At 42.5% G+C, this 25,510-nt stretch overlaps 3 protein-coding genes across 9 annotated transcripts in view; 2 read left to right on the top strand and 1 right to left on the bottom strand.

The window, feature by feature from the left end:
- Positions 1-454: 454 nt before the first annotated feature.
- Vim (vimentin) lies at positions 455-8,913 on the bottom strand. Its single transcript, XM_052728934.1, has 9 exons — positions 8,206-8,913; positions 7,608-7,668; positions 4,471-4,566; positions 4,220-4,381; positions 3,693-3,818; positions 2,970-3,190; positions 2,500-2,543; positions 1,601-1,686; positions 455-809 (listed from the first exon to the last, which is right to left on the bottom strand). Exons 1-9 carry the CDS (start codon positions 8,766-8,768, stop codon positions 768-770), a joined length of 1,401 nt encoding a protein of 466 aa, XP_052584894.1. The 5' UTR covers positions 8,769-8,913; the 3' UTR covers positions 455-767.
- On the top strand, positions 8,767-20,655 carry LOC128104537 (uncharacterized). The gene is given in 3 exon segments (XM_052729492.1): positions 8,767-9,009; positions 15,226-18,679; positions 19,445-20,655. Coding segments are annotated over 2 exon segments (693 nt in total). The 3' UTR covers positions 15,676-18,679; positions 19,445-20,655.
- A 130-nt stretch (positions 20,656-20,785) lies between these two features.
- The window catches only part of Trdmt1 (tRNA aspartic acid methyltransferase 1), a 43,648-nt gene continuing 38,923 nt past the window's right edge, over positions 20,786-25,510 (top strand). For 2 of the 7 annotated variants that reach the window (XM_052728132.1, XM_052728131.1), the window contains exons 1-2: positions 20,786-22,154; positions 23,117-23,200. The gene's annotated coding sequence lies outside the window, so the exon portion shown is untranslated. Of the gene's footprint in view, positions 22,155-22,744; positions 23,201-25,510 lie in introns of those variants that run through there. The other 5 variants (XM_052728134.1, XM_052728129.1, XM_052728135.1 and 2 more) reach the window with 4 other exon arrangements.

The following is a 25,510-nucleotide window of genomic DNA, read 5'->3' as shown; positions in this document are numbered from 1 at the left end:
ACCATTCCCACCCCAAGTGCTGGAATTGCAGATGTGCACCACCATATTCTTTTTACATGGGCTCTGGGAGTCTAAACTCAGGTCCTCATGATTCTGCCACAAGAATTTTACCAAGTGATCCATTTCCCAAGCACTATATAGTATCTATAAATCAATGTTAATTGTATGTGTGTGTGTGTGTGTGTGTGTGTGTGTGCATACATTCACTATAGATTCAACCCAGGGCCTGTGCATGTAAGCACACCCCTACTGCTAAGCCATATACCAATCCTACATAAAAACAATAAACAATTGAAAAGAAGTGATCTCTCTTTTAAAAGGCTAACTTAAAATCTGCATTGCAAGCATAAAATAAATTGAACTTATCACTTAAAACCTAAGTATGATTTTCGTAAATTAGCCAATAGAGCGAAAGAGATTTGTTTAGATATTATAAAGCACCACATCAAAAGAGTATTTCTGAAGATTTATTGAAGCAGTAACAAGTTGGTCAGGTATTTACTGGAAAAAAAGCAGTTTTAATGGTATTCAAAAATACTTTAAAAAGTATTCTAGCACAAGATTTCTTCATAAACTAGATTGTGTTGTAAACCTTTTCTAAATCTTTTAGGGTGTCAGTTGTTAGAAACTAAAGCTTATTTCTATCCAGATCTATCTTGCGCTCCTGAAAAACTGCAGTAAAGGCACTTGAAAGCTGTTTCCTTAAGGTGTGAGTTTCTTTTTTCTTCTTGCTGGTACTGCGCTGTTGCACCAAGTGTGTGCAATTTTTATTCAAGGTCATCGTGATGCTGAGAGGTTTCATTGATCACCTGCTCAAAAAAGAAATGAGTCAAATCATTGTGAGGAGACACAGCCCGAAATAGAATGTATTAAGCAGGCTGGGGGTTGGTTATGCTGACTCTTCCCAGCAAGGGTTTATAGGGAGATGCACAGGCAAGGTGGCCTTCCCCTGCCGGCAACGGAAGTATCCAAGGGAAGGATGTGACCCACAAAAGAGTACCTGAAAGCTGTGTTCAGGAAGTTTGCAGTAGTAATCCTAAGCACAAAGCTCTAAAGCAACCACAACGTATTAAAATGTATTAAATAAAATGCTTCCTATGTTCGCGTACAAGGTTGAACTTTCCTAATTATAATTAATTGTAGCCATTTTGTTCCTGGCCTAGAGAGGTAACAAGAAACTGGTTGACTGCATGCCAGTCCTTGTACTATGTAAGCAGGTGGCAGTCCAGTTCTACTGAGAGAGAACTGTATGGCCAGTGTCAAGCCCTCCCTGATATTCACTGATGTCATTAGGTGAAGCCCTTTAATGCAGTTCATCTAGGAAGGATCATAAGGGTCTTTTACTCCCATTTCAAATTACAAGCTCTAGAGTGCAGGAAGATTACTGTCACATCCAAGGACCAAATAATTAGTTGGCCTTACACTGGTGCAATCAGGGTCTATTCTCCCAGTAGGTAGGGGGACCTCTCAAATTAGCTGCCTGCATCTAGTATATATGCTTGCTGATTTAAGGGGAGTCAATGCATATTTGAAACAGCTCTATATTCACTCAGTATCCTTTCTTTTACCCTTGCCCATATTTTATCTAAAAGATACCAACCTGTCCGTCTCGGGTTTCAACCGTCTTAATCAGGAGTGTTCTTTTTGAGTGGGTGTCAACCAGAGGGAGTGACTCCAGATTAGTTTCTGAACAAAAAAACATCAGGTAAAAATGAAAAATGTATCCAAAGCATTATGACTTTGTATTTGCAGTTGTTTAAAGTGCTACTCATACATAATCTTATGAAGCACTATCTGTTTGAATACACAGTACCTAAGGCCTCCTTCACTCAGGCTGAGTAGTTCATTGTGTACACCATTAGCAGGAATCAATCTGGAATCTATACTTAACTTAGGGTGTAAAATTCAAGAATATACTTAGAGTTTAAAACTTAGGGTATTAGACTAGGAGTATAGTTCAGTGGGAAAATACCTGCTTAGCTTTAGGCCTTGGGTTTGATCTTCAACAGTAATGTAAATTATAATAAAGAAGGATATGGGTCCAGTACTAAATGGTCAAGCCTGAAAACATATATGTAAAAATAACATTGTATGGACTGAGTCATTGTATTTACATATTTAGGAATATATAGTTAGCTAGCTAGATGGTAGATAGATGTGCATACATATATGTGTATATGTATGTATATATAACAGCAATGTAACAAAAAGAAGCCATGAATTTAAAAGACAGTCATGTGTGTCAGGGGATGTACATGGGAGGGTTTAAAGGGAGGAAACAGAAGAGGGAAATGATGTAATTATGTCATAACCTCAAAAAATTTAGAAAATAAAATAAAATGGATATATACATATGTTTATTTTAAAAAGGAAATCATGGATGTTTCATAGAATTTTCTCTCATATAGTTCAGGTATTACTAAAAAGTGGATGCTGTACTTCCAAGTGATTGGTTACAACCTTGTGACATTTTTCCATAAAAGGACATGGCATGCTTACCTCTCAGGTTCAAGGAAGAAAAGTTTGGAAGAGGCAGCGAAATCCTGTAAAAAGAGAAGAAACATTTTTTTTTTAAATTTTAGATAAAGCACTTGAACAAGAAGAAATAAATTTGCATACTTCTTGTTTTCATCTACTAGGAAATCTGTTGTTGATAGAGATTTGATTCAGAAACATCTACCCATGGTTGGTCTCATTAACATGTTTACAATACTTCAAGCATTTTCTTCACAGGGACATGAACTAGAGGAATTATAGAGTGGGAAGTATCGACTTTGGCATGGTAGTAGGTTCAAATCCTGGCTCCGTTACGAATTATCTCTGACCACAGCAAGTTATTCTCTTTCAACCCTAAGTTCCTCATCTAGAAAAAGTGCAGCTACCTTAAAGAAATGGTCTCAAGGTTAAATAAAAAGGGCCTAGAGAGATTGTGAGGACTTAATTCACACATGCAAGTCTGCCTTCTCTACCTGCTCTCCTCGCCTTCCAGCAGCTTCCTGTAGGTGGCAATCTCAATGTCAAGAGCCATCTTAACATTGAGCAGGTCTTGGTATTCACGAAGATGACGAGCCATCTCTTCCTTCATGTTCTGAATCTCATCCTGCAGGCGGCCAATAGTGTCCTGGTAGTTAGCAGCTTCAAGGGCAAAATTCTCTTCCATCTCACGCATCTGGCGTTCCAGGGACTCATTCTGCAGGAAGGGAGAAGGGCCTTTGATGTTGATGTGATTTCCCAACTCCAGCTGTCCCCCAGAACCATTTACAAACCATGTGCACTAGTTCTCTTCATACCAGGTGCCTACTAGTTTCAAACAGAGAACACAAGCACGGAGTCCCATGTTTTGTTTGGTTGAGATAAAATTTCTACGCAGAGCCTAGCCTAACCTTGAGCTTATAATCCTTCTAAGACTTTCAAGATATCCATCAGATAATTCTTGAAACTGTCTTGATAATTCATTTTCTTTGGATACATATATCCAAATATGTAATTTTGGATATGAGAAAATGAATTCTCCCTCTCTCTGTCTCTCTGTCTCTGTCTCTGTCTCTGTCTCTGTCTCTCTCTCTCTCACACACACACACACACACACACACACACACACAATGTGTTTGTACAGGTGTCACTGTTAACAAAGTCAACAGAACGGGGCTGAGCTCGCCACTCTCCCCCTTTAGCTGCCGGGTGGTACTCACAGTTCCTTTAAGAGCATCCACTTCACAGGTGAGCGACTGCACCTGTCTCCGGTACTCATTTGACTCCTGCTTTGCCTGGCGCAGGGCGTCATTGTTCCGGTTGGCAGCCTCAGAGAGGTCCGCAAACTGTCAGGAAGAAATCAGAAATGGAGACGGCTCACTTCCAAGACCTCGCCCTCTCTTAGAAGGGCGATCGTCATTCTGACTCAGGGGTTCCTAGACTATGTCTAAGTGTCTGTTGGGAAAGCCAGGGAGAGAGACGTGAACACTGACTGGTATTTCTATTTTCAAACAGCATTTGTTCTACTGCAATTCTTTACAAGGGTCGGAGGTCAAGAGCTTTGAAGTAGAGTGGAAGACAATGAGTGGAAAGGGTGTCTGCCATACTCAAGGACACATTGTGAGTGACAGGGGCACTGAAATAACAAAGCCAGCTTCCGAGGAAAGCCGGAGGACATCGATGGAATCAGAGGCAGGTGTTTAAGAGCAAGAGGCTCTCCTATTGTTCCATCCGACTCATTTCATACCTTAGACTTGTACCATTCCTCTGCCTCCTGGAGGTTCTTGGCAGCCACACTTTCATACTGCTGGCGGACATCACGCAGGGCAGCGGTGAGGTCAGGCTTGGAAACATCCACGTCAATCTGGACATGCTGTTCCTGAATCTGGGCCTGTAGCTCCTGGATCTCCTGAGGAAAGAACAGACAAAGAGGGGTCAGATGTGAACAACATGGGTGCAGCATAGCCTTGTTCGCTCGCTGAAAGTGGTATCACTTACCTCATCATGCAGTTTCTTCAAAAAGGCGATTTCTTCTTGCAAGGATTCCACTTTACGTTCAAGGTCAAGACGTGCCAGAGATGCATTGTCAACATCCTGTTTTGAAAAGAGAAAAGATGATGTGGGAGTGCTACAGTTTATTCTTTATCTCATCTATTTATACAAATTCTTTTTTCATTCTATGTTATGTATATGGGTGTTTTGCCTGCATATATGTAAGTACACCATGTGTATGTAGTGCCTATGAAAGCCAGAAGAGGTTATCGGAACCCCTGGAAGTGGAGTTACAGAGTGGCTCTGTGGGTGCTGGGAATTGAACTCAAGGTCCCCTCGAAGAGTAGCGAGTGCTCTTAACCACTGACCCATATCTACAGACCTTTACTTATTCAAAAAGCTAATGATATGAACCCAACCTCCTTACTATAGAAAAGGTGCTGAAAATGTCATGACCTTTATAAATTTATAAATTATTTAGTGTCACATTATAATATACATTCGTAGCTATAAAAATAGTTCAAAAGCCATTTTGTTGTATTGAAGGTAACTAGTAGACAATTAAAAAATACATACATACATATATGTGTGTGTGTGTGTGTGTGTGTGTGTGTGTGTGTGTGTGTGCACATGACATGGTATACTGAACTCTATTGAGTCCACATTTCTGCCTGTAAAATTTCATTATCAGTTTTAAACTCGAAAATCAGTGTCACAGCATTTAATTTTGTTTTAATTTTGTGATGATTGTAGTTGATCAGATTCTACTACTCCCCGTCTGCATGAGTACATGTAATATAAAAATGTAAGGTTCAAAAAATAAAAAAAAATATTTTTTTTAAAGTGTGATTGGGGGCAACTGAAGAGATGACTTATTAGGTAATAGTATGCTGGTCTCTCAGAGGATCTGAGTTTGGTTCCCAGCACCCACATCCAGCAGCTCACAAAGGCTTATCATTCCAGCTCCTGGGCATCAGATGCCCTCTTCTGGCCTCGTGCATACCTGTACAAATGTGGCATACATTCACACAAACACAAACACATACACATAAAAGTCTTTAAAATATTGAGCTCAAGGGGTTTAGCACATATGCAAGCTCTTTTTCTCCTCTGTGTACACCTTCTGATGCTCATCTTTGGGATCCAGAGCAAGGGCTCAGTTATCTGGCAGCCAGGTTCCCAGGCTAGACTCACCTTAAGTAGCAATTCATTGATCACATTCAGGTCATGGATTTGCAGAGACATGCTCATCCGGCAAGAAGGAAAAGAAATGATGTAATCCTGAACTATATTGGTTTTACCTTCTCTGAATTTTTTTTTCTGAAATGCCCCCTGACTCATTATATAGGGTATTTCTATCTTTGTCAGCCATCATGTATCAATTCAGTGGCATTGCCTGTTTTAGTATGGTAGGGCAAGACACAATGAAACTAGATGGAGACTCTTTTACAGAGTTTATAAAGCCATCCATTTCAAGAACGTGCAATCTTGCAACTGAAATTTTGTTTCTCTTCAAGGGAATGTCAGGATACTTATGTTTCTTCTCTTGTGAACAATTGCATTTGTGGTGTAGTTTATAGCTTTACAGTCCTAAAATGTTGAGTTCTGCTATCATTTTCAAAGAAATACTAATTAATAAAAAGGAAATAAGGACTTGAATAGTAGAAACACTCATCTCTACCTTGCACTAAGTCCTCAAAAAAATGTAAACGTCAGACTAACCTTTTTGAAAAAGTCCAATGAAATGTGCCTTTTTATTTAAGTGAATGAAACAATTTTATTTAGTCCATAAATAAGAAATGTTGCATATTCACCCAATGCTTTGAAGGAAACATTCCTGGGGTGATGACTATAAACTCTCAGTAACTAAAATGAACCACATATTCTGTACTGCCATTAAGTATGAAAATATCTCTCAGCTTCAAAATGTTACCCTAGAGCAGTCATCCGGAGAGTTTTATAGCTGATCCTCATGAGTACTCCCAAGGATAAGACTGTACTGGCCATCTTTCTGCTTTGGTATGCTAAGGTAAAACCTAACTTTGGAACAATAACGAACAAAAATCCCTCCTTCATATAAAACTCCATTCTTCAGTCTAGGATTTATTTTTGTTTGTGGAGGGTTCTAATAAGTCTACAACCCCATAAAGAAGGCCCTTTCCAAATGTGGAGGACCGTAGCTTTAAGAACTTTGTACACCACATACTTCACAAGCTGGGGCCAGACTTAGATAAGGGATGTTAGCAAATACTTGTGTCAGTTGGAACTGTGGCTACATCATTACATATTCAATAAGAATGTAGCCTGTCGAAAAGCTGTTCTGGGAACACAAAGGCTCCTATTATTTCTGTCCAGAGCCATCGCATTTACCAGACCGTCGGTATCTACATTCCATAGTGAAGCCCATAGAAACCTTTAATACCCTTCAGCAGGGGGAACAGATGGCTTCCTTTCACCCTTGTGAGATTACAAAAATAGCTGTGCTGCGGCACTTCAGCTAACTTTCATGCAGGACCGAACTTCCAAGGAAGAAAGGGAACTAACTTGGCTTAATTCCAGTTAAACTTTCTCATCCTCCAGAGTATTCTGAATTTCAAACTTGAGGGCGCCACTGTGCTTTGTGTGACCTTGTGAAAGTTAGTTAGCTTGACTTTCACAAACCACAATCTAATCAAACTGTAACCATTCAAAATCAGGATGTCAACGTGTTTCAAAGAATGAGAGTGAAAATGTTTTGGGGGGGTAATAAGGGAGGCAGAGCCAGGCGGATCTCTGTGAGTTCGAGGCCAGCTTGGGCTACCAAGTGAGTTCCAGGAAAGGCGCAAAGCTACACAGAGAAACCCTGTCTCGAAAAACCAAAAAAAAAAAAAAAAAAAAAAAAAAAAAAAAAAAAAAAAAAAAAAAAAATCTGGAAACGAAGCAAAAACAAAAACAAAAAACCAACAATAAAAAACTTGATGTTGTAAGGATTGGCCTAAAAAATGGAGTTTTTCAATCCGTGAACTTTCTGCCACCAGGGGGCTTTTACACGTAGACGTGAAGTTTTGCACCTTTTAAATCCTGGGTAAAGTAACTTTTAGAACTGTGAGTGGTTTGGCTGGATGGGGCTGCTAGCTGCAAGTGAAAAAAACGAGCCTACAAACCTGTCTGAAGGACTGCAAGGTGCCCTCAGCTTCCTCTCTCTGGAGCATCTCCTCCTGCAATCTGAAGCAGTAGTACATTAAGCAAAGTGGAACTGGGAAACCGCCAGGGGCGGGGCGGCCACACCCAACCACATCCCCGCCAAGCCTCGAGGCCAGAGCTGCTGTGACATCTCCACCCACACCAGCGGCAGCAGCTTTGTTGAGTCCGCAGCCCTCTGCAAGTGTTAGCTAAAGTTGGGGCACAGCCTGAAAAGACAATCATGGCCCTTCCTAGACCTGCAGGAGGAACCCGGGTCCCAGCATCCCAGCCGCCCCTGCCATCTCTTTGTCTCCGATCCGTCACACCCATCCTCTCCTCCTGCCTGGTAACTGTAAGCCCACCAGAAGGGGCTAACAAACTTTTTAAAGTTCTGGTTCGAGTGGAACCAGAAGGGAAATGCTCACTGCAAAGTTTAGGTTCAGGGCGGGGCAGCTTCCTCTGCTATCCTCCAGACAACCACCGCCCTGGCCACATCCCCAAGGGCGTGGCAGCCCTCGAGCAGGGCCCAGGACTCCCCTCCCTCCCACAGCCCCACCGCTCGCGTGGGTCAGGCCTTACTTCTCTCGCAGCCGCATGATGTCCTCAGCCAGGTTGTCACGCTCCACCTCGACGCGGGCCTTGTCGTTGGTGAGCTGATCCACCTGCCGGCGCAGCTCCCGCATCTCCTCCTCGTAGAGGTCGCCCAGGCGCGACTTGCCCTGGCCTTTGAGCTGCTCGAGCTCGGCCAGCAGGATTTTGTTCTGCTGCTCCAGGAAGCGCACCTTGTCGATGTAGTTGGCGAAGCGGTCATTCAGCTCCTGCAGTTCCACCTTCTCGTTGGTGCGAGTGTTCTTGAACTCGGTGTTGATGGCGTCGGCCAGCGAGAAGTCCACGGAGTCCTGCATCAGCCGCACGCCGGGCATGCTGCTCCGCAGGCGCACGGCAGAGGACCGGGTCACATAGGCGCCACCGGGGGATGAGGAATAGAGGCTGCGGCTGGTGCTGGGGCGCAGCGCGCTGCCCAGGCTGTAGGTGCGGGTGGACGTGGTCACATAGCTCCTGTTGGAGCTCGGCCGGCTCGAGGTGCCGGGGCCACCGAACATCCTGCGGTAGGAGGACGAGGACACGGACCTGGTGGACATGGTTTCGAGGGCGAAAGTGGGCTGGGCTGCTGCAGCTGCAAAGACCGGCTCCGAAAGGAGAGCGAGGGCGCGGTGGATGCGAACCGTGGGCGCGCTGCTGTCTCTGGGGTCCTGGAGCAAGAGTGGCAGAGGACTGGACCCCGCCAAGGGCGCTGCTTTTATAACACTGTTAGGAAAGAGGGTCCCCTCCCACTGCCATTCTAGCCGCGGAGCGCGCCAACCAATGGGGACCCGGAGAGAAGTGAGGAAGGCGGGAGGGGGGACGGGGGGGGGGTCAAAGGGGGGCTCCCTCGAGAGCCTTCTTCCAGGACTGTCGGGGACCGGACACAGTCCCGTTACTTCTTGGACAGGGCTAGGACTTTCAGGGGCTTTCCGGATGATCACCCAAACTCTCCACTCACCCCTGGGTTCTAAGAAAGGAGGGATCTCGGGGATGCCTGGGGGAAGGGGAGCTCCGGAAAGTTGTGCAAAGTGGTCCCTGGCAGTGTGCCAAAGGGGCGTGGGACTAGGCGCGCCGGTGGGAGGGGCGCGGTCGCAGAGCTGCGGTCTTCTGGGACTGGGTGGGTGGGGAGACCTGTGAGCCGAGGAGCAGGAAGAGCCAGCAAAAGCGGTCCTGCAGATCGGAAGGCGGGGAGAGAGAAACAAAGAGCGCCTGAGATTGGGGCGTGGAGTAGAGAAGTACTCAACCCAAGATACCAGGCTCAAGGCCGGGCACTGGGGTCCTTTGCAGAGGGCTTGTTTTGGGCGGTCGTATCCCGGGACCCAACGGACTCAGTCCAACTCCAGAGGGTCAGGATCCACAGCCTCCCGAGAAAAGCCCAGGGGACAGGGGTGGGGTCGCTGAGTCAGTGGTGGTGACTCACCGAGCCCTGAGGTTGAGATCGTCTAGCGGTTCAGGAAACCGTTAGTTGGGATTGACTCAAGACTTCTAGAGCTCCAAGCTCATTGTCCCAAGTTTTTAACCAACTCTGAGCGTGACCGCGCTTTTGAGTGTTGTTGTGGAGACACCAGAGTGTGGTGAGTTCTCCCTAGGAAGAAACTTCGGAGAGCCACAGAACACATCCCACCCCTCCCAGACCGCAACGCACTCAGAAAGGCTTTTCTTGCTAAGTTCCCTCCCGCATTTCCCTCCCTTCTCTTCTTTCTGCATGAAACCACACCCTAAGTTCTGGGTGAAAGAGGAAACTACATTGGTAGTTTCAAAAACAAGCTCAGTGATCACGGCCTTTTCTGAAAGTGGAATTCATTAAAAGATAACCTGAGCCAAACAAGAATTCATTAGGTATTGTTTAAAAAAAAAACAAAACAAAACACGTCCAATTTGATGAATGAGTTCAAATGAAAGGCGGTTATGTAATTCAAGTGACAGGCTGAAGAAACTGATTTGTGTTGATTTTAGGGCAAGGATGCAGGGGACAAGATTCTAGTGACTGGTCTGGACAATGTCACAGATGGTTTTTTCCACAAGAATTTGTGAACTATAACTTGAAATGGAGACGCAACTGTCCACAGAACAAAAAGTTCAGACGGTGTTTAGATCCAGTGACTTGTCAAAAGGAAACCAACAGCTCAACTCAAGGCTATTGTTTCACGGTTAGCAACTAGGCAGGACTAAGGGGGTCTGTTCTCCAAGGGAGATGGAGCTTCCAGGGAAGGGAAGTCAGGCCCCTTGTGATTGAGCGACAACAACAATAACAAAATCAATCAATCACAGTTGCTTTGGGGGAGTATTTTGAGGGGTTATTATGGAGTACTGAAAGAATTAATCACAAAAGAACTGGGAAATGGGTCCAACTGTGAACAGACGAGGAGCAAGCTTGTGTTGTATTTCTGCTTTTGTTTTCCTTTGGGGCAGAGAATATCCCCAGCTTACCTGGCAATTAAGAAAAATGGCTGAGAGACACTTGAAGGATTTGTGCTTGCTTCTTTGTACAGGATTCTTTGAAACAATAGTGTGTTTACCTCATCTCAGTTAGTTCTGGGGAATGTTGCTGCCAAGGCTGAGGCTGCAGGACCCTCTGAGGCCCAGCTCTCCTACTGTGGCCTTCTTTATTCTCTCTTTCAGCCAGAGGCTGTGGGTCCTTCCCAGAGAGCATTCCTGGGGTTAGCCTGTGCCTCATGTTACCATTCTGTGCACTGAGAGCCTTTTATTCAAGCCTCTGTTCAGCAAATGTCACCATTGTGAGTTTGCTTGGAATGGCTCAGGATGAGAAAAGTGATTTCCCTATGGGGAGGAGGGAGCGGAGCCCTTCCTCCTACATGGCATGTTGATTCCAGGGCAGCGCAGTGGCTTTGTCAGTGGACTCTAGCTGAATGAGTCACTGTGGAAAATGAAGACTGGATTCTGGTGTGGTGTGGCAGTGTGCCATGTGGGCACCCACAGCAAATTCCTCGGGCTGTGATGACTTCTTCAGTAGGCTCTGGTCCCCTTCATCACCTGAAGGGTATGCCTTCTATCTGGCCAGTTTCCCTTCTGTAGTTGAGGGATGTCTATGAATATTCTCTTTCTACTGTTGGTATGTTTGCTGATATCTCTGTAATGGATGTAACTGTGTATTTATTTACATGCATGCATTGTTCAATTTCTTCTTCCTTTTAGAAGTTTTCAGGAGGTAGAGAAGTGAAAACTACTACAAAAATATTTTTACTCATTCATGGAGGAGTGGAGAAGTCATGAGACTTGGGGAAAATTTGCTTTATTATATACATACACACAGAGAAAGAGAGAGACAGACAGACAGAGAGAGAAAGAGAGGCAGAGAGAGAGAGAGAGAGAGAGAGAGAGAGAGAGAGAGAGAGAGAGAGAGAGAGAAGACAGAGAAAGAGAGGCGAGGGGTGGTGGTGGCTTACACAGCACCCTACCCAGTAGATGATACTCAGAAAAGATAGAAATCAGTATGTTGGAATGAGCCTCTTCACCATCACTCACTATTTACTTACTTTTGAAAGTAAACAGTCTATGAACATAGCTTTCTCAGTTTTCATATTTATTTTTAATTGCTATGAAAGTCTATCTTAAGTATTTTTAAATGCTGGACTTATGTGTGATGCAAGTTTGTATATAAATAAGTGAATGGTCATATGATCTGTAGGCCAGGCCAAACACTATCACATGTAAAGTACTAACAGTGATTTTGGAATTTGCAAGCTTTGGCCATGTCAGCTGAACATGGTGACTTGAGTTGACAGACCAGCCAGCCGTGTGGACAGGAGCTTAGTGGCCTATGAAGGCTTTGGGAAAGATGCCCACAGGAAGTGATGTCAAGAGGACTGCAGCTAGTAGAACTTCTGGGTGAATATTAAGCACGAGAAGGCGGATAAAATGAGGCATAGTGATTCAAACCTGTAATCCTAGTACTTGGAAAGTGGAGGCAGCAAGATCAGGAGTTTAAGGCCTTTTTTTTTCTGCATAGCTATTTCAAGGACAGCCTGGGATCCATGACACCCCCTTCTCCATCTAAACAAACAAAATACTCACAAAGGCATAAATATCACCTATAGCATCCTATAAACATGCATAATAGCTTTTATACATCAAAATATCAAAGAAGCCAAAACCTTGGCAACCCACGTCATGAGAATGAAGATAATAAATCATACAAGTGTTTTAATTTTTATACTTACTGGATGGTAGGCATTGTATGTACAGTGAATTCAACTTAAAGCTGCTGCAGCATCCATCAAGTTATATTTGACCATCCTCTCAGGCAGATAGTGTCTTTTCTGTTTGATTTCATGGTGATAGTTATCATACCATCAATCAATTCAATTCATGAATAAAATTTAGGCATTTACTACATCCTAGAAACTAAACAGGCAGAGTGATTACTTACTATCTCGCTGGTAGGTGCCAGACTCCTAGAGGAATTTGGCACAGTTGGAGAACAGGTGCTTTGCCACTGAACATGATTGATAATGGTTGGGATTTGTTTCCACCATCACTCAAAATGCATACCATTACTCAAGGATTAAACATTTTCACCTAAACGCTGCCCTGTTTCTTCAATAGGATTCTAAGTAACATCAGACAAAGCTCATCTCGTACCCTAAAACCCACCATCCTCAGCAGCTTCCCCAACTTCACTCCTTGGGGCACTTGGGTGAGGAGACAGGACTGGAGACTTCGCCACTGCCTTGCCTTTGCATCTCTGAGGCCCAGTGGGCTAGTGTCCCGCTGATGCCTGAAGCCGCATATCTATTATGTTGCTGTCACTCAAGTTCAGGTGTTTAAGTCGGTTGTATCTCCTTCCTGTGATGCTACAGCTGGTTTCCGCTTCATCCAGATATTCAGTACTTCCACCAATGCATCTGTCTTGAGCCTTAACCCCCTTTTCTTAAAGATTTTCTTTTTTAAAATTCCAAGATGATGTAAGGAGGATTACTCATCCCTTTGCTAGGACATGGGCGCTGTGAGATGACAGTTTTTTCACATTTCTTTCATTTTTCTGTTTTCAGTGGCTAGAGGAGAGCATTGGTTGAGTCTGTGACTGAAAGGGAAGGGAGTGAGGCTAGTATTCAGTGGCATTTATTATATTAATTCAGTACACTCATCACTTTTGATGTGACTGAGTTCAACATGTATGGGAAGTTGTGATCTATATCTTTTATTAATTTATTCAGGATATATTAATTGAATATTTAGCCAGCACTAGACATGCTGCTACAAACTGGAGAAGACAAATGTGGGCCGTATCTCCTTGCAGCATTATATTGAGTCTGTGTGAGTATATGTATGGTACAATAGAGACAATACTCAAATAAAAAAATTTAAAGCTTAATAAAAGACCATGATGCCCACAGATTAAAAAAAAAATATTTGTTTTTTCCCACTGTATCCCATGCTTCTTAGTAGAGTGAAGTAAGTCAGAAACTTTTCCGACCTGTAAGAAGCAGGTAAGAAGTCAGGGCTGGTGGTTCATGCCTGTAATCCCAACACTTGGAAAGTGGAGGCATTAGGCTACATACCTAGTTCAAGGCCAGCCTGGGCAAACTCGAGTCTGTCTCAAAAAGAAAGTAGACTGTGATGAATAGTAAATGAGAACTATGGTGGGATATGAATGAAATGCTGGAGGGTTTAGCTGAAGAAATTATATCAATTTGAGGGAGATCAGAAATTATATAAATTTATATATAAATTATAAAATTTCAGATTATATATAATAAGATATGTTTGAAGAATGATGTGGTTTCTACAACAGGTCATGGTGGAGAGAGTATTTCCCAAGCTGGCCAGTTAGCATAGGCAAAAACTGGGCCTTCTAAGGAACACCGAGAAGCTCAGAGTTGCTCGACTGTGAAGCGGAGGTAGGGGGAAGGGAACTGGAAGCTAACATGGAACCCTGCGTTGGAAGGCCAAATGCCAGAGAGAGGAGTTAGTTGGTAATTGATGCAGTGGGCAGTGGGAATTCACTGTGGTTTCTGAGAAGAAAGACGCACTTTGTTGCTGCATTTTAGATGTTTGCTATGGCATGTTGTTGAGGATGAACGGGGTAGACTGACTTGAGAGCTGTTCGTAGTAGATCAAAGGAAACTGAAGTGAAGGTGATTGATTCACAGAGACTGGAGTTAGAGGAAAGATAGAAGCAAACGCGATTCTGAGCTTTCTGGGCAGGGTAATTAAGAGAATGAGTGTATTCTTGGCAGAACAATTTAGGTGGGAAATTAATTTGAGGAAAATGATTATTCATTAAGGTCTCCCACCAAGCAGGGTATTTACTACTCTAGTCAAGGTAGATTAAAATCTCGTGAAGGCGAGGGAGGATTATTTTCATTCTACATCATTTCTTACCCACTCACAGGAGTAGTTCATGCTGCTTGTCTTTCACTTCCTCTTGTCTGCGATCAGTGTGTTTGGTTGCCATGGCCACGATGAAATCGTGGGTGCTTCTGCTATCTCTACACTATTCTTAAAAGAATGGAGGACAAAGAAACTCCAAGATACTCCTCTAGAGATGTCGTTCAACTTTGGGAAGGAAAAGCAGGTAGTTTTCCATAGAATTATACATAGTCTAACTTCTTAATCATCTTGCTACAATCTGGAGTAGAGGAGAGAAGGCAGAAAGTGGGTAGACGGAACAAAACCGCTAGTTGATGTGTAGAGTGGAAACCGGGTGTAGATACCAAGACAGTCCCAGCAAATGTTATAGGGGGAAGTGCAGCTGGATTCTCTGAATTTGTTCACTTATTGGGGGCGGGAGGTGGGGGAGGAAGAAGTAGAAGAGAAACAAGATTAGGGAGCAAAAACCTCTGCCAGCCCAGTTATAAAATTGAAAATCCGGGCTGGAGAGATGGTTCAGCCATTAAAGGCTAGGCTCACAACCAAAATAAAATTGAAAATCCATTTAAAAGAGCCCTAAATGAAACTATTGCAGTATAGTTACTTATCCAGACTACTGTAATAAAACTAATACTTGTTTGTCCATTGGCTTATAGTGTTGTTTCCATCATTTTTTTAAAGATTAAGGAAGGGCCAGAAGTTAACATCTCCCAGGTCAAGCGGCCTTGGCTGCGAGACAGGGCTGGTACAAGCTTCATCCTGTACCAAGGCTTCGTCTCTGCAGCAGTTGTAGGATGATAGAAGTCCAAAAGGAAGCCACCCCCCAAGAAGAAGACAGGCACCCTAGAGACCCAGTTCACTCGCCCTTTCTGCAACCCCAAGAAGTCTTGTGATGTGAAAATGAACTGTGCTCGTAACACTGGAGTCATCCCCTGTACCGTACACCTAAAGGAATTCCAGACACCTGTCGTGTATCTGTCAGACCCAGTGGGTGTATACAGCGATTGGATAGATGCTTGCAAGACAGCCAATCAGGACAGCAACATCAAGGACCTGTCCCCTCAGCAGTCCCCCACCTGGGTACCAATACAGAGACATTCAGGGCTCCAGAGTATAGGTCCAGGGCTGTGACAGTTCTCCCTCTGTGTGCATGGAGTGGATGTGAATGAGTAGATGTCTGTGTGGCTGCAGATATGGCTGTAACGGTGGTCCTGGCTGCTGGTGGATAGGGTGGAGGTGAGGGGTTGCTGCGTCTCACTGTACTGCCCAGGGTAGCCTCAAACTTCAGAACCTTATGCCTCAAATGACTCCGAAAGTCTTTGAGTTGCTCCCTTCTTCAGCCTGCACCCCTGCTCCCAAGCTTTAGGTTCCAGGCTCCTCTGGTGAGTTTCCTGACATCTCAGGCAAGGAATAGCTGTGGGACCTCCGGTCTCCTCAGCCACCTCACAAGCACCTTGACCTTCGGGAACTGGACTTCCCTTCCTTCCTAGTCTCCTTGGGCTTGTGGTCTGGGAGTGAAGGCTTTGCCGGGGAGCCTGTTTACATCTTTATTTACTTTTGTAGAAAAGGTGGGGGCTGGATCGGAGACAGAGGTCACTCACAAGCCTGTAAATAAAGCAGCCAGTGTGGGGGCGGGAAAAAAAAAAAGATTGGGGGAAAATGTCATGCTAGTCTTAGAAATCTTGCCAATTACATTGGCATCCTGGGAAATTGCTACTTTGTGGAGATCAGATAATTCCCAAGTGGTAGGAGGTTACTATTTTTTTTTTTTTTGGAAGTATTTATGTAAGAGATCAGGTAATAATAAAATGGATGTGTTTTGTAGCACAGTTTTCTTTTACAGAGCTGAAAACACTCTTGTTACTTTATTTTTGAAAGTTTCATGCACATATGTACTGTACTGGGGTTATATTAACATTCCATTACCCTCTGCTATAACCCCTTCCTTTCCCTCTGAACCCCTTCTAATTCCCCAGTGGCTACAACATGAAAGAAAATCGTACCCTCTCCTCCAGTGACAACCAAACAGCCAACTGTTCCTTAGAAAGAGATGAGCCCCCATGGGCACCTCCTCTATCAATGATGATATGTTGAAGAGACCAATCTTATGCAGATATCCATAGCCTCCTAGTGTTCATGATTGCAACATCCGTGTCATATCTGAGCTTTCTACTTGCTGTCCTGTGATGTCCCCTGAGCTTTAGGGGACACAGATGACACAAATGTTCCATTTAGGGCTGTGCCTCAACAGTTGCTTAATGTCAGCACGTTGTCTATATATGAGTTTCTGCATTAACTATCATTCTTTGCAAAAGGGAGCTTTTCTGCTCCAGATTCAGAGTGACACCAGTCTCTGGCTATAAATATAAATATTTAGAAGACAATTTGACCATATATCCTTTTAGGGATACAACAGTAGTTACCCCCACCTCTTTCAGTTTATGAGATCTTCTGATACAGCCTTTCGGCCAAGCTTATAATACCAGGTGTGTATTCCTTCCAATAGAACAAGTCTCCAGTCCAGTCACAAAATTGGTGGTTGTCTATCAAACAGCGGTGCCACTATCACACCGGTACTCACATCCTGCGTGGTGTGTCCGTATTGCAGTATGCACGTTCTATAGCTTGGTGATGCTGTTGAGTTTTGTCCCCAAGCCGCCTTCACATCACCTTTGTGGCAGGATGAATGCTCATCAGCAGGGAGGGAGTGGTGCTGGAGTATTTTTGGCATTCTTAGCATAATAGCTATCTCTTTGCATCTTTCCCCTGCTCTGATGAAGCAACAGGACTCATTTTAATTCGGAGAATGCTGTGCCTTTACCGAATCATCACAGAATTATGGACATTTTGAGGGGATTTCTGTGTAAATCTCATATTCTACTTTTGATTCAGCCTGTCAGAATGAGTTGATAGTGATGTCACTTGATTCCTGCATACAATTAAATGAATAAAAATGTTGGCCCATATTTGTTAATGGAAATAAAATGAATGGGGCCGAGTTTGAGAGTGTATTGCTTCTACAAGCAAGAACACCCCTGTTGTGTACCCACTCTCTGTTCGTTTGAATGGAGGGGGAAATTTTGAATGTTTTAGCCCTTCAGGACACTAATACTGAGCAAGCTAAGAAGAATGCAAGAGCTGCATGAAATGAGAGGAGGCTCGAGAAGTCCAAGGACAATCCGGAGTTTTCAAGGTCGAGCCAAAGCATTACTGATAAAACATGTAGGCTTGCTATCCAGTTTTAATGTTTTTCTCATTCATCTCGTGGCTTTTGTATATCAGATTTTTTTCCTAAATAATGCTTATTAACATTTGCTTCATTTAAAAAATAGAGCATGGTTAAAGTATTGGTCATGTGGGAGAGACAAAGGCAGCACCTACAGCAGTGTGAAGGTATAAATCAAAGGAAAAGTACACGTGCATATATTAAACACCCATTGAATCCTAAAGCAATAATGGCATGGTTACCAACAGGTTGGGTTGTCCTAAGAGAACCAGAAACCCTATCCTGCTGATAGGGTTTTGAGTACCTACATGTTCCAGGCTCCCTGCTGGCTGCTAAGGACACAGACGTGTTCTTAGAGACTGTGTCTTCTACGTCCCTCATTTCTATGAAATAATTTGTCTCTAAGACTTGCATAATGATGTGGCCACATTGAGCTCCAAGTGAGTTTCTTCATAAAGTCAGAAGGCCCTAGGGAAACAACATTGACTTTTACTCCCCAAATCCATGGAAATGTAAACTTTACTGTTTTGTCCTCCTTTGCAAACTACAGTGTGAGTTTTAGTTGCTGGGTTACTAGCTCAAACACAGGCTCCCAACTGCAGCCAGGGAAGTGCAGTTAGCAATTAAGTAAAGGAAATGACTAGTGGGTTTGAAACCCAACTGCTGTCCCATTCTTCACTTAGTGAAGCATCTCCGTTACCCAGACAACTTTTATCACTAAGGAAGTACTTGTGACTCATCCTCATACAGAGTGACTTATTTAAAAATCTGAGTTCACTACCCTTATCATTATGTCTCTCTTTTCTTTTCTTTGGACTAAGGCAGAAAGAACTGCATTAGGATGGCATATTATTCATTGGCTGACCCGTATGGTATAATGCAATGGTCCCATGGTGACTGGAATAAAAGGTCAGTGGTTGTTGCAATATTCACGTGAATGTTTTAATGTTGTTACTAAAAACTTATTTCCTGACAAGAGATAAGATAACATTTCTCATCTATTATTTTGTACTGATTGTAATAGTCTATTTAGTAGTCATATTTGTGATAATTAGAATGCAGAATTGTTTTATTACATAGCATAAAAGGCCTTATTTTCCTCCACAGAGATGAAAAATGGAATTAAAAATCTCCTCTGGGTGGTGTCTAGAGGTTATAATTACACAAAGAAATGCTAAGGGTATTACTTTGCCAGACTTTCCAGAATTTAATCTACCTACTTGATTTCATAGATGTTGCTTTTTGACTATTGAGAATTTTTTTTTCTGTGAAAAGCTGTAGAGAAGTTGTAGAAAAATTATTATTTGAAAGAATGGATCCATGTATCTGGATAATTACAAGGAATTTTTTTAACTACTGGCAGCTACAACAAGCCAACAGCCAAGGATGTGAGCTGGCTTTTGAGCTCCCTTCGAGAATCCTCGGGCTTGGGCTCCGGCGTTGCTGGGGGCGTTGTGGGACCAGCCTCCGGTGTGGCTAGGGTGACTGGCCTGAACGGCTGTTGCCTATCAAAACTGATTTCAGGAACCATGTTGTAAGATCCCGAGATCTGGACAGTGTCACTTTAGCATGTATCATGGTGCTTTCCCTGTAACTCTTCTGTTTCTAATTTGGTGGCTGGAAAAGCCTGAAAGAGGCAATGCGTCATGACAAATATTTCTCTTTTTCTTCCAGATAGAAGCTTCCAGTGTGGAGCCAAGTCATGGGGTTGACACGTTGCTGTGTCTTGCCATGTGAAGCATTTTCTGGAGGGAAGCTGTGAAAAGAACCCTTGTGGGGTTGGGGAGGGAGGATGTGCTAGCGCAGTGTTTCTCAGAGAGTGGTACCCTGACAGTCAACATCAGCATCACCTAGTGATTTGTTAGAAATAGTCCCCACCATCCCAGATAAACCTGGGTGGGGCAGTACTCCGTATTTTAAGAAGAATCAGTGTGATTCTCAGAACCTTGATCACAGTGAATCATGGGTGTTTGCGGTCATATAGAGTATGAATCATGTACTGGTTGGAGATTGAGGGAAACTGGTCAGTCTTCGCTTATGAAGAGAGAAGGAAATGATAAAAAAGGAAGCACTGGGTGGGTGTCACAGCGCTTGTCTGCAATCCCAGCACTTGGGTGATAAAAGCAGGAGAGCCAGGAGTTCAAAGCCAGCCTCTGCTACATAGTGAATTCCAGGACAGCTGGGCCATATTAGATAGCCCCTCTGTGTGTGAGTGTGTTTCATGAATTATTTGTTAGTGTGTGGGTTTGCACACATGTGTGCACATATGTGTGCAAGCTGGAGATTCCCATCAGGTGTGTTCTTCTTTCACTCCCACCTTATGCTTTTTGAGGTGGATTCTTTCATTGAACCTGGAATCCATTGATGCAGCTAGACAGGGTAGCCAGTAAGTGCCAACAGCCTTCTGTCTTAGGCCTCCCACTCCCAGCACTGGGACCCCAGGCAAACACAGCTATACCTGACGGTTTATGTTGATTCTAGGTGTCTCAATTCAGGTCTTCAGGCTTGCCAAGCAAGCATTTAATCTTCAGTCTTGCAAGGCAGGCAGTTCACTGACAGTGCCATTTCCTCAGCCCCCAACCCCCATTTCAAAAATATAAAATGTATTTTTAAAAGGCATTAAAATTTTGAATTCAAAATAGAAAATAAATAATAAAAGTCTGGCCTTTAATTGCTTGCATGAACCTCACAGGGGGCAATCAAGATGAGTAGGTTATTACAACATACACTACGACATGGTTCTGAAATTGTAGAATAATTGTTCTTTTAAGAAAAGGCATTCTGCCAGGTAGTGGTGTTGCACATCTTTAATCCCAGCTCTTGAGAGGCAGAGTTAGGTAGAGTTTGTGAGTTTGAGGTCAGCTTGGTCTACAGAACAAGTTCCAGGACAGCCAGGGCTGCACATAGAAACCCTGCCTCAAAAAAAAAAAAAAAAAAAAAAAAAAAAGAAAAGAAAAGAAAAGAAAACAGAAAAGGCATTCCTTTCCATATTAGGACAGAAATCTAACTCAGCTTTATAAAATCCTATATTATTCTTATATTCCACTGACTTAGCCAACTCCATCTGTCTCTTGAGACCCCAGTTTCTACATCTGAAGACCACATGCTTTACTGTTCTCCATGACTTATCTCATTGGAATGAGACAGGGATTCAGTGTGTGTGAGAAACACTGTGAAGAATTGTGAGTACCAAGCAATGAAAACCATAAAGATTGAGAAAAATTTATATAAACACTGATGTTGAGGGAGTGATTAGAAATTGACCCAAAAGGTACCTGCTTATTTTAATTTCCCTGTGATCTATACGACTTTAGGGTTTTATTTGGTCATGAACTATTTATTTTTTTACTGTAATTTTATGAACTTCCAACTTTCATTTCTCTTTAGTGAAAGCCACTCACAGAATCATTGTGAAAATAAAATTAGATGAGTATGAGAAGGCAGTTTTGAAAATGAAGACATTACCATTTTTAGATATTGCCCTTGGGATCTGTGTTATTTGATGTGTGGGTTGAAGAAGGTTCATAGATGTTGACGTAATGACATCATCCAAGAGCTGGGACTAAGTATGCACATCAGCAGATTTTATGATTACAAAGATTATCTGTGTGCTAATTCAGCGTCAGTGGAATGTTTCAATTTTCTTATGAAATGGGGGAGAGCCACATTGGTTTCATTAAAGACAGTGAGTCTAAAATTAGTATTGTTTCAACTGGTAAGTATGTTATCTACTCTTTCAGGAAGAGTTGGGGACTTGAGATGAATTTCAAATAAAACAGCAAACAGGGATAGCTTTCAAAGGAAAATACACACACACACACACACACACACACACACACACACACACACACACACACACACATATCTATCTTCCTGACATACCAGGAGGAAAGAAGAGGTCTCATGCAACTATGTGGTTAAGAATATAGGGTTCTCAAAAAAGTATCATAAACCAATATGGAAGACAAAACTAGATATTTATAGAAAAGTTAATTTCATTTCATCGCTTTACATTAATTATGCATGAAAATCAGTTTGTTAAACAAGAAGGAGAACATAGACATGAACTCTGCTCATTTTTCCGAAGGACCTCCTACACTGAAACAGCAAAGGAGTAGATGGCCAAGGAAAAGTATACAGATTTGACTCAGAAAATGAAATACTCTTGCATCATAAAACATAACAAGCCTAAATGGAAAAACGATGGAGTGGGGATTGTTTTTAATATGTGAACAACCATGTGAAAAAACAAAAATTAAATGTGATAATTGAATAAGAAATGCATATTATTCCAGGAGGGAAAGGACACATATCACAAGCAATTGACAATAGAAGAATTTCATATGATAAATGAATAAGAAGCCTTGATGTCAGTACACACAAGGTGAATGAAATATGACTTGTCATCTTTTAGCATGTAATAGAACACATTTAAATGGATATAGAAGACAACAGATCCCTGGCATTGCTGGTAGGATTTAGGGTTCTTTTCTCTCTTGAAATCGGTCTGTTCACAAGTTTAGGAAATAATTATTTTTTTTTACATAGTCACCCCAATTTTAGAGTATCTGATGAAACTATCAGAAAGCTTTGAATGCTAATAGTCAGGAATGTTCCTTTATACTGGTTTTTGTATAGAGAAAATTTCCTAAATATTGAATACTAAGAAAATAGGTAAATATAATTTTTGGTTTTTTATGAGTCATCAAAACAAAGTGAAAAACATACTCAGAATATGTGAAATTGATTGCCCCGAGAGGATAAGACACCATCGAGGTTTATAGAAGATGTCCTTTTATTTACACACTTATGTTATTTGTTTTATCCTTCACAACAGGCGGTTAGGATAACATTTAAAAGTTGGTGTGTCTAGTGAAGTGCAGAGCCAATAATGATAAAATGTGAAGGGGCTGAGGTATGTGTGTGTGTGTGTGTGTGTGTGTGTGTGTGTGTGTGTGTGTGTGTGATTATGCATAAGATTCTGATTTGTGTAAAAGATAATTAGTGCAAATTAAGGAGAAACATCAAAATGTCAGCCATAGGCTTCCCCCACCTCCTTTTCTCTTCATATATGTTTCCCTATATTCTAAACTATGTGTGATGGCATGAGTGTTCTATTACTATCTACACATGGAGATAGATTGGGCAGATGACAGACTCTGGGATTCAGATTGACCTTCCCACATTCCAGGCATTTCCGGTGTGTGTTTATCAGCCCTTTTAGGAGATTTTTTAAAAAGCCTGGATCAAGTTAGTGATATTAAGTATCTGCATTTTCAAAACCATACATTTGCAAGGATATATAGGCAGTGTTCTTTTTCTCATTCGTTCCCCACCCTGTCCTAGGATTTGTTCTCAACTGAAAGGAGTTCAGAAAGCTGTGCCCTGCAGATTCCTGACATTCCTTCCTAACCAGAATCATCTTGAACGGTTAGTGTGAAATTCTTCCTCAACATACACGCTACGCCTCTTCCTTTGTTATTGGGTAGCGTCCATACTGTTTCATAGCTAGTGCTCTCATATTACTTTCTTCTTTAAACATCTGACCATGATTTGTAAATACATCTGTTAACATGGTGGGCATCAATTCATGTGACATTGAGCAAATCACATTTTCTTCTTTCATTCCTTTTGTTTTCTTGAAGTGCTATGGATCAAACCCATCACCGTGCACAGGCTATGCAAACACTGTACCACTGACCCTCACCAGCCATCTTCCTTTTACATTTTTATGTGTGTTTACTATTGTCCCCACTATCACTGTTATTATTCCTTTTGGAGACAGACTCTCATAGCCTAGGTTGGCTTGGATCTTGCTATGTAGCCTACGCCTCATAGCCATCCACCTGCTGGAGCTGGCAGAGTTCTGGGGTTACAGGTTTGCACTGTCACACTAACACCTAGCCTTTTTTCTTTCTAAAGATCACATATTTTAAAAAGTAAAAATAAATAAATAAATATTGATTAATAAACATTTTAACCCTCTCTCTCTCTCTCTCTCTCTCTCTCTCTCTCTCTCTCTCTCTCTCTCTCTCTCTGTTTCTCTCTTGGTTTTTCGAGACAGGGTTTCTCTGTGTAGCTTTGGAGCCTGTCCTGGAACTTGTTCTGTAGACCAGGCTGGCCTTGACTCACAGAAATCTGTCTGTCTCCGAATACCGAGTGCTGGGATTAAAGGCATGCGTCACCCACCACCTGGCCTTCTCTATCCTTCTTTGAAACAAATTAGTCAATATCGTCTGACTTAATATCAGCTTATTAGTAGAACATTCTTCAGCCATCTTTAGAAATGTAGCTGATTTTAGCCACTCAGTCTAAATCCCTTTGGGGAATTTAGATATTTTAAGTTGGTAGCGACTTCCTAAGATGGAGAGGAGGAACTCAGAGTCCATCGCAGGAAAAAATTGATTCTGTGAAATAAGGGTTGACAGTCTCTGTGCAGCAACTATGAAAAGCAATTTTGAGGAAAAGCTCTGTTTGTTTTAGACTTACGTAGGTTACTTGGAAGGATAAACACATCACTTTTAACAAATTAAAACAGTTGCCAGCTTTTCTTATATAGAGTAGATGGACGTAATGAAGCCAGGTCTGAGGAAGTGCTGTTGCATTTTAATTGTCTTATATAACTGTTGGGGCATAGGCAAATGATGCCAAACAATACTGCTGTGTATCTAAACTGATACCCAAAAAAACAAGGGCAAAATAGACAACTCCTGCGTAGGATCTTTCCTCGGGTCGTCGTTTGTCAATTGTGATGATGTAGCCATTAAAACTGAAGATGAAGACTATGAAGAACAGAAGGTTTCATGGAGTCTTGTGCACATGTGTTTCTTTTTCCACACATGGCTGTGTCTGCATGTATGCTGGTCACCTTTAGTGAGTTCCAAATGCTCAGGTGGGTTTACTAGAGCAAAGAGGTGACAGCTCTTGGAGCCATTAAGCTCCGTTTTCTCTAGTTCCAACATTTGCCATATTTCCCCGCTTGAAAGAATGAAGGCTGTGATAGGGCACGATAGCAGAAGACGTCTTGTTAAGTAGCTCGCAGATTGACATCTTGGGGATATACTCTTGGGGCAACATGTGTCGCGTGCGTGTGTGTGTGTGCGTGTGGGTGTGTGTGTGCACGCACATGTGCATACTGGGAATTGAACCCAGGGCCTGGTGCATGCTAAGCAAACTATTACTCTGTCACTAAACTATTCCCTCAGAACACAATACACTCCTTTTGGCAATATGCTGAAGTATTATTAGGAAAGAAAGGACTAAGTTATACGCTATGGCAAAGTCGTTTAGGAAATACAAAGAGGACCTGTAAGATGGTTCAGCAGGTAAAGGAGCTTGCTTCCAAGCCCAAGGACATGAGTTCAATCTCAGAAGCCTACACAACGGAAGGAGAGAATTAACTCCTGCTGACGGTCATCTTATTGACACTTGTGTGGGTGCTCACGCACATGCACTCATACATATCCACATCCACACACACCTAAGTAAATACGTGTAAATAAAATAAGACAGCTATGGAAAAGATTCTGGTGCATCATGAGCTGGACTTCCAGGTTTTCCCCAAAGCTGTGGCATCACGTATGATTCACAAGCTTTCAGAGTCTCCATATTTTTATATCTACAGCCCAGGTTGGATTAAATCAGTGATTTACAATCCAAGTTCCATGAAGTCATTTATTGATAGCCACAGGATGGATGAGGTACAAGAAGTGATCAGGTATTGTTCTCAGTGTGCTAGTG

This window comes from Peromyscus californicus, unplaced genomic scaffold (assembly GCF_007827085.1).
Source record: "Peromyscus californicus insignis strain IS unplaced genomic scaffold, ASM782708v3 Scaffold_8__1_contigs__length_139910024, whole genome shotgun sequence".
NCBI lineage: Eukaryota > Metazoa > Chordata > Mammalia > Rodentia > Cricetidae > Peromyscus > Peromyscus californicus.
Note: the sequence above shows the minus strand (reverse complement) of the source record. Positions and strands in the feature narration are given on the sequence as shown.

Excerpts from the sequence above, each read along its gene's own strand:
- Vim (XM_052728934.1), bottom strand. The coding sequence starts at position 8,768 with ATGTCCACCAGGTCCGTGTCCTCGTCCTCCTACCGCAGGATGTTCGGT. Across the intron at positions 1,687-2,499 it reads TTCTTCCTTGAACCTGAGAG|AAACTAATCTGGAGTCACTC; the intron begins GTAAGCATGCCA and ends TTTTTTGTTCAG. Across the intron at positions 810-1,600 it reads TTGAAACCCGAGACGGACAG|GTGATCAATGAAACCTCTCA; the intron begins GTTGGTATCTTT and ends TTTTTTGAGCAG.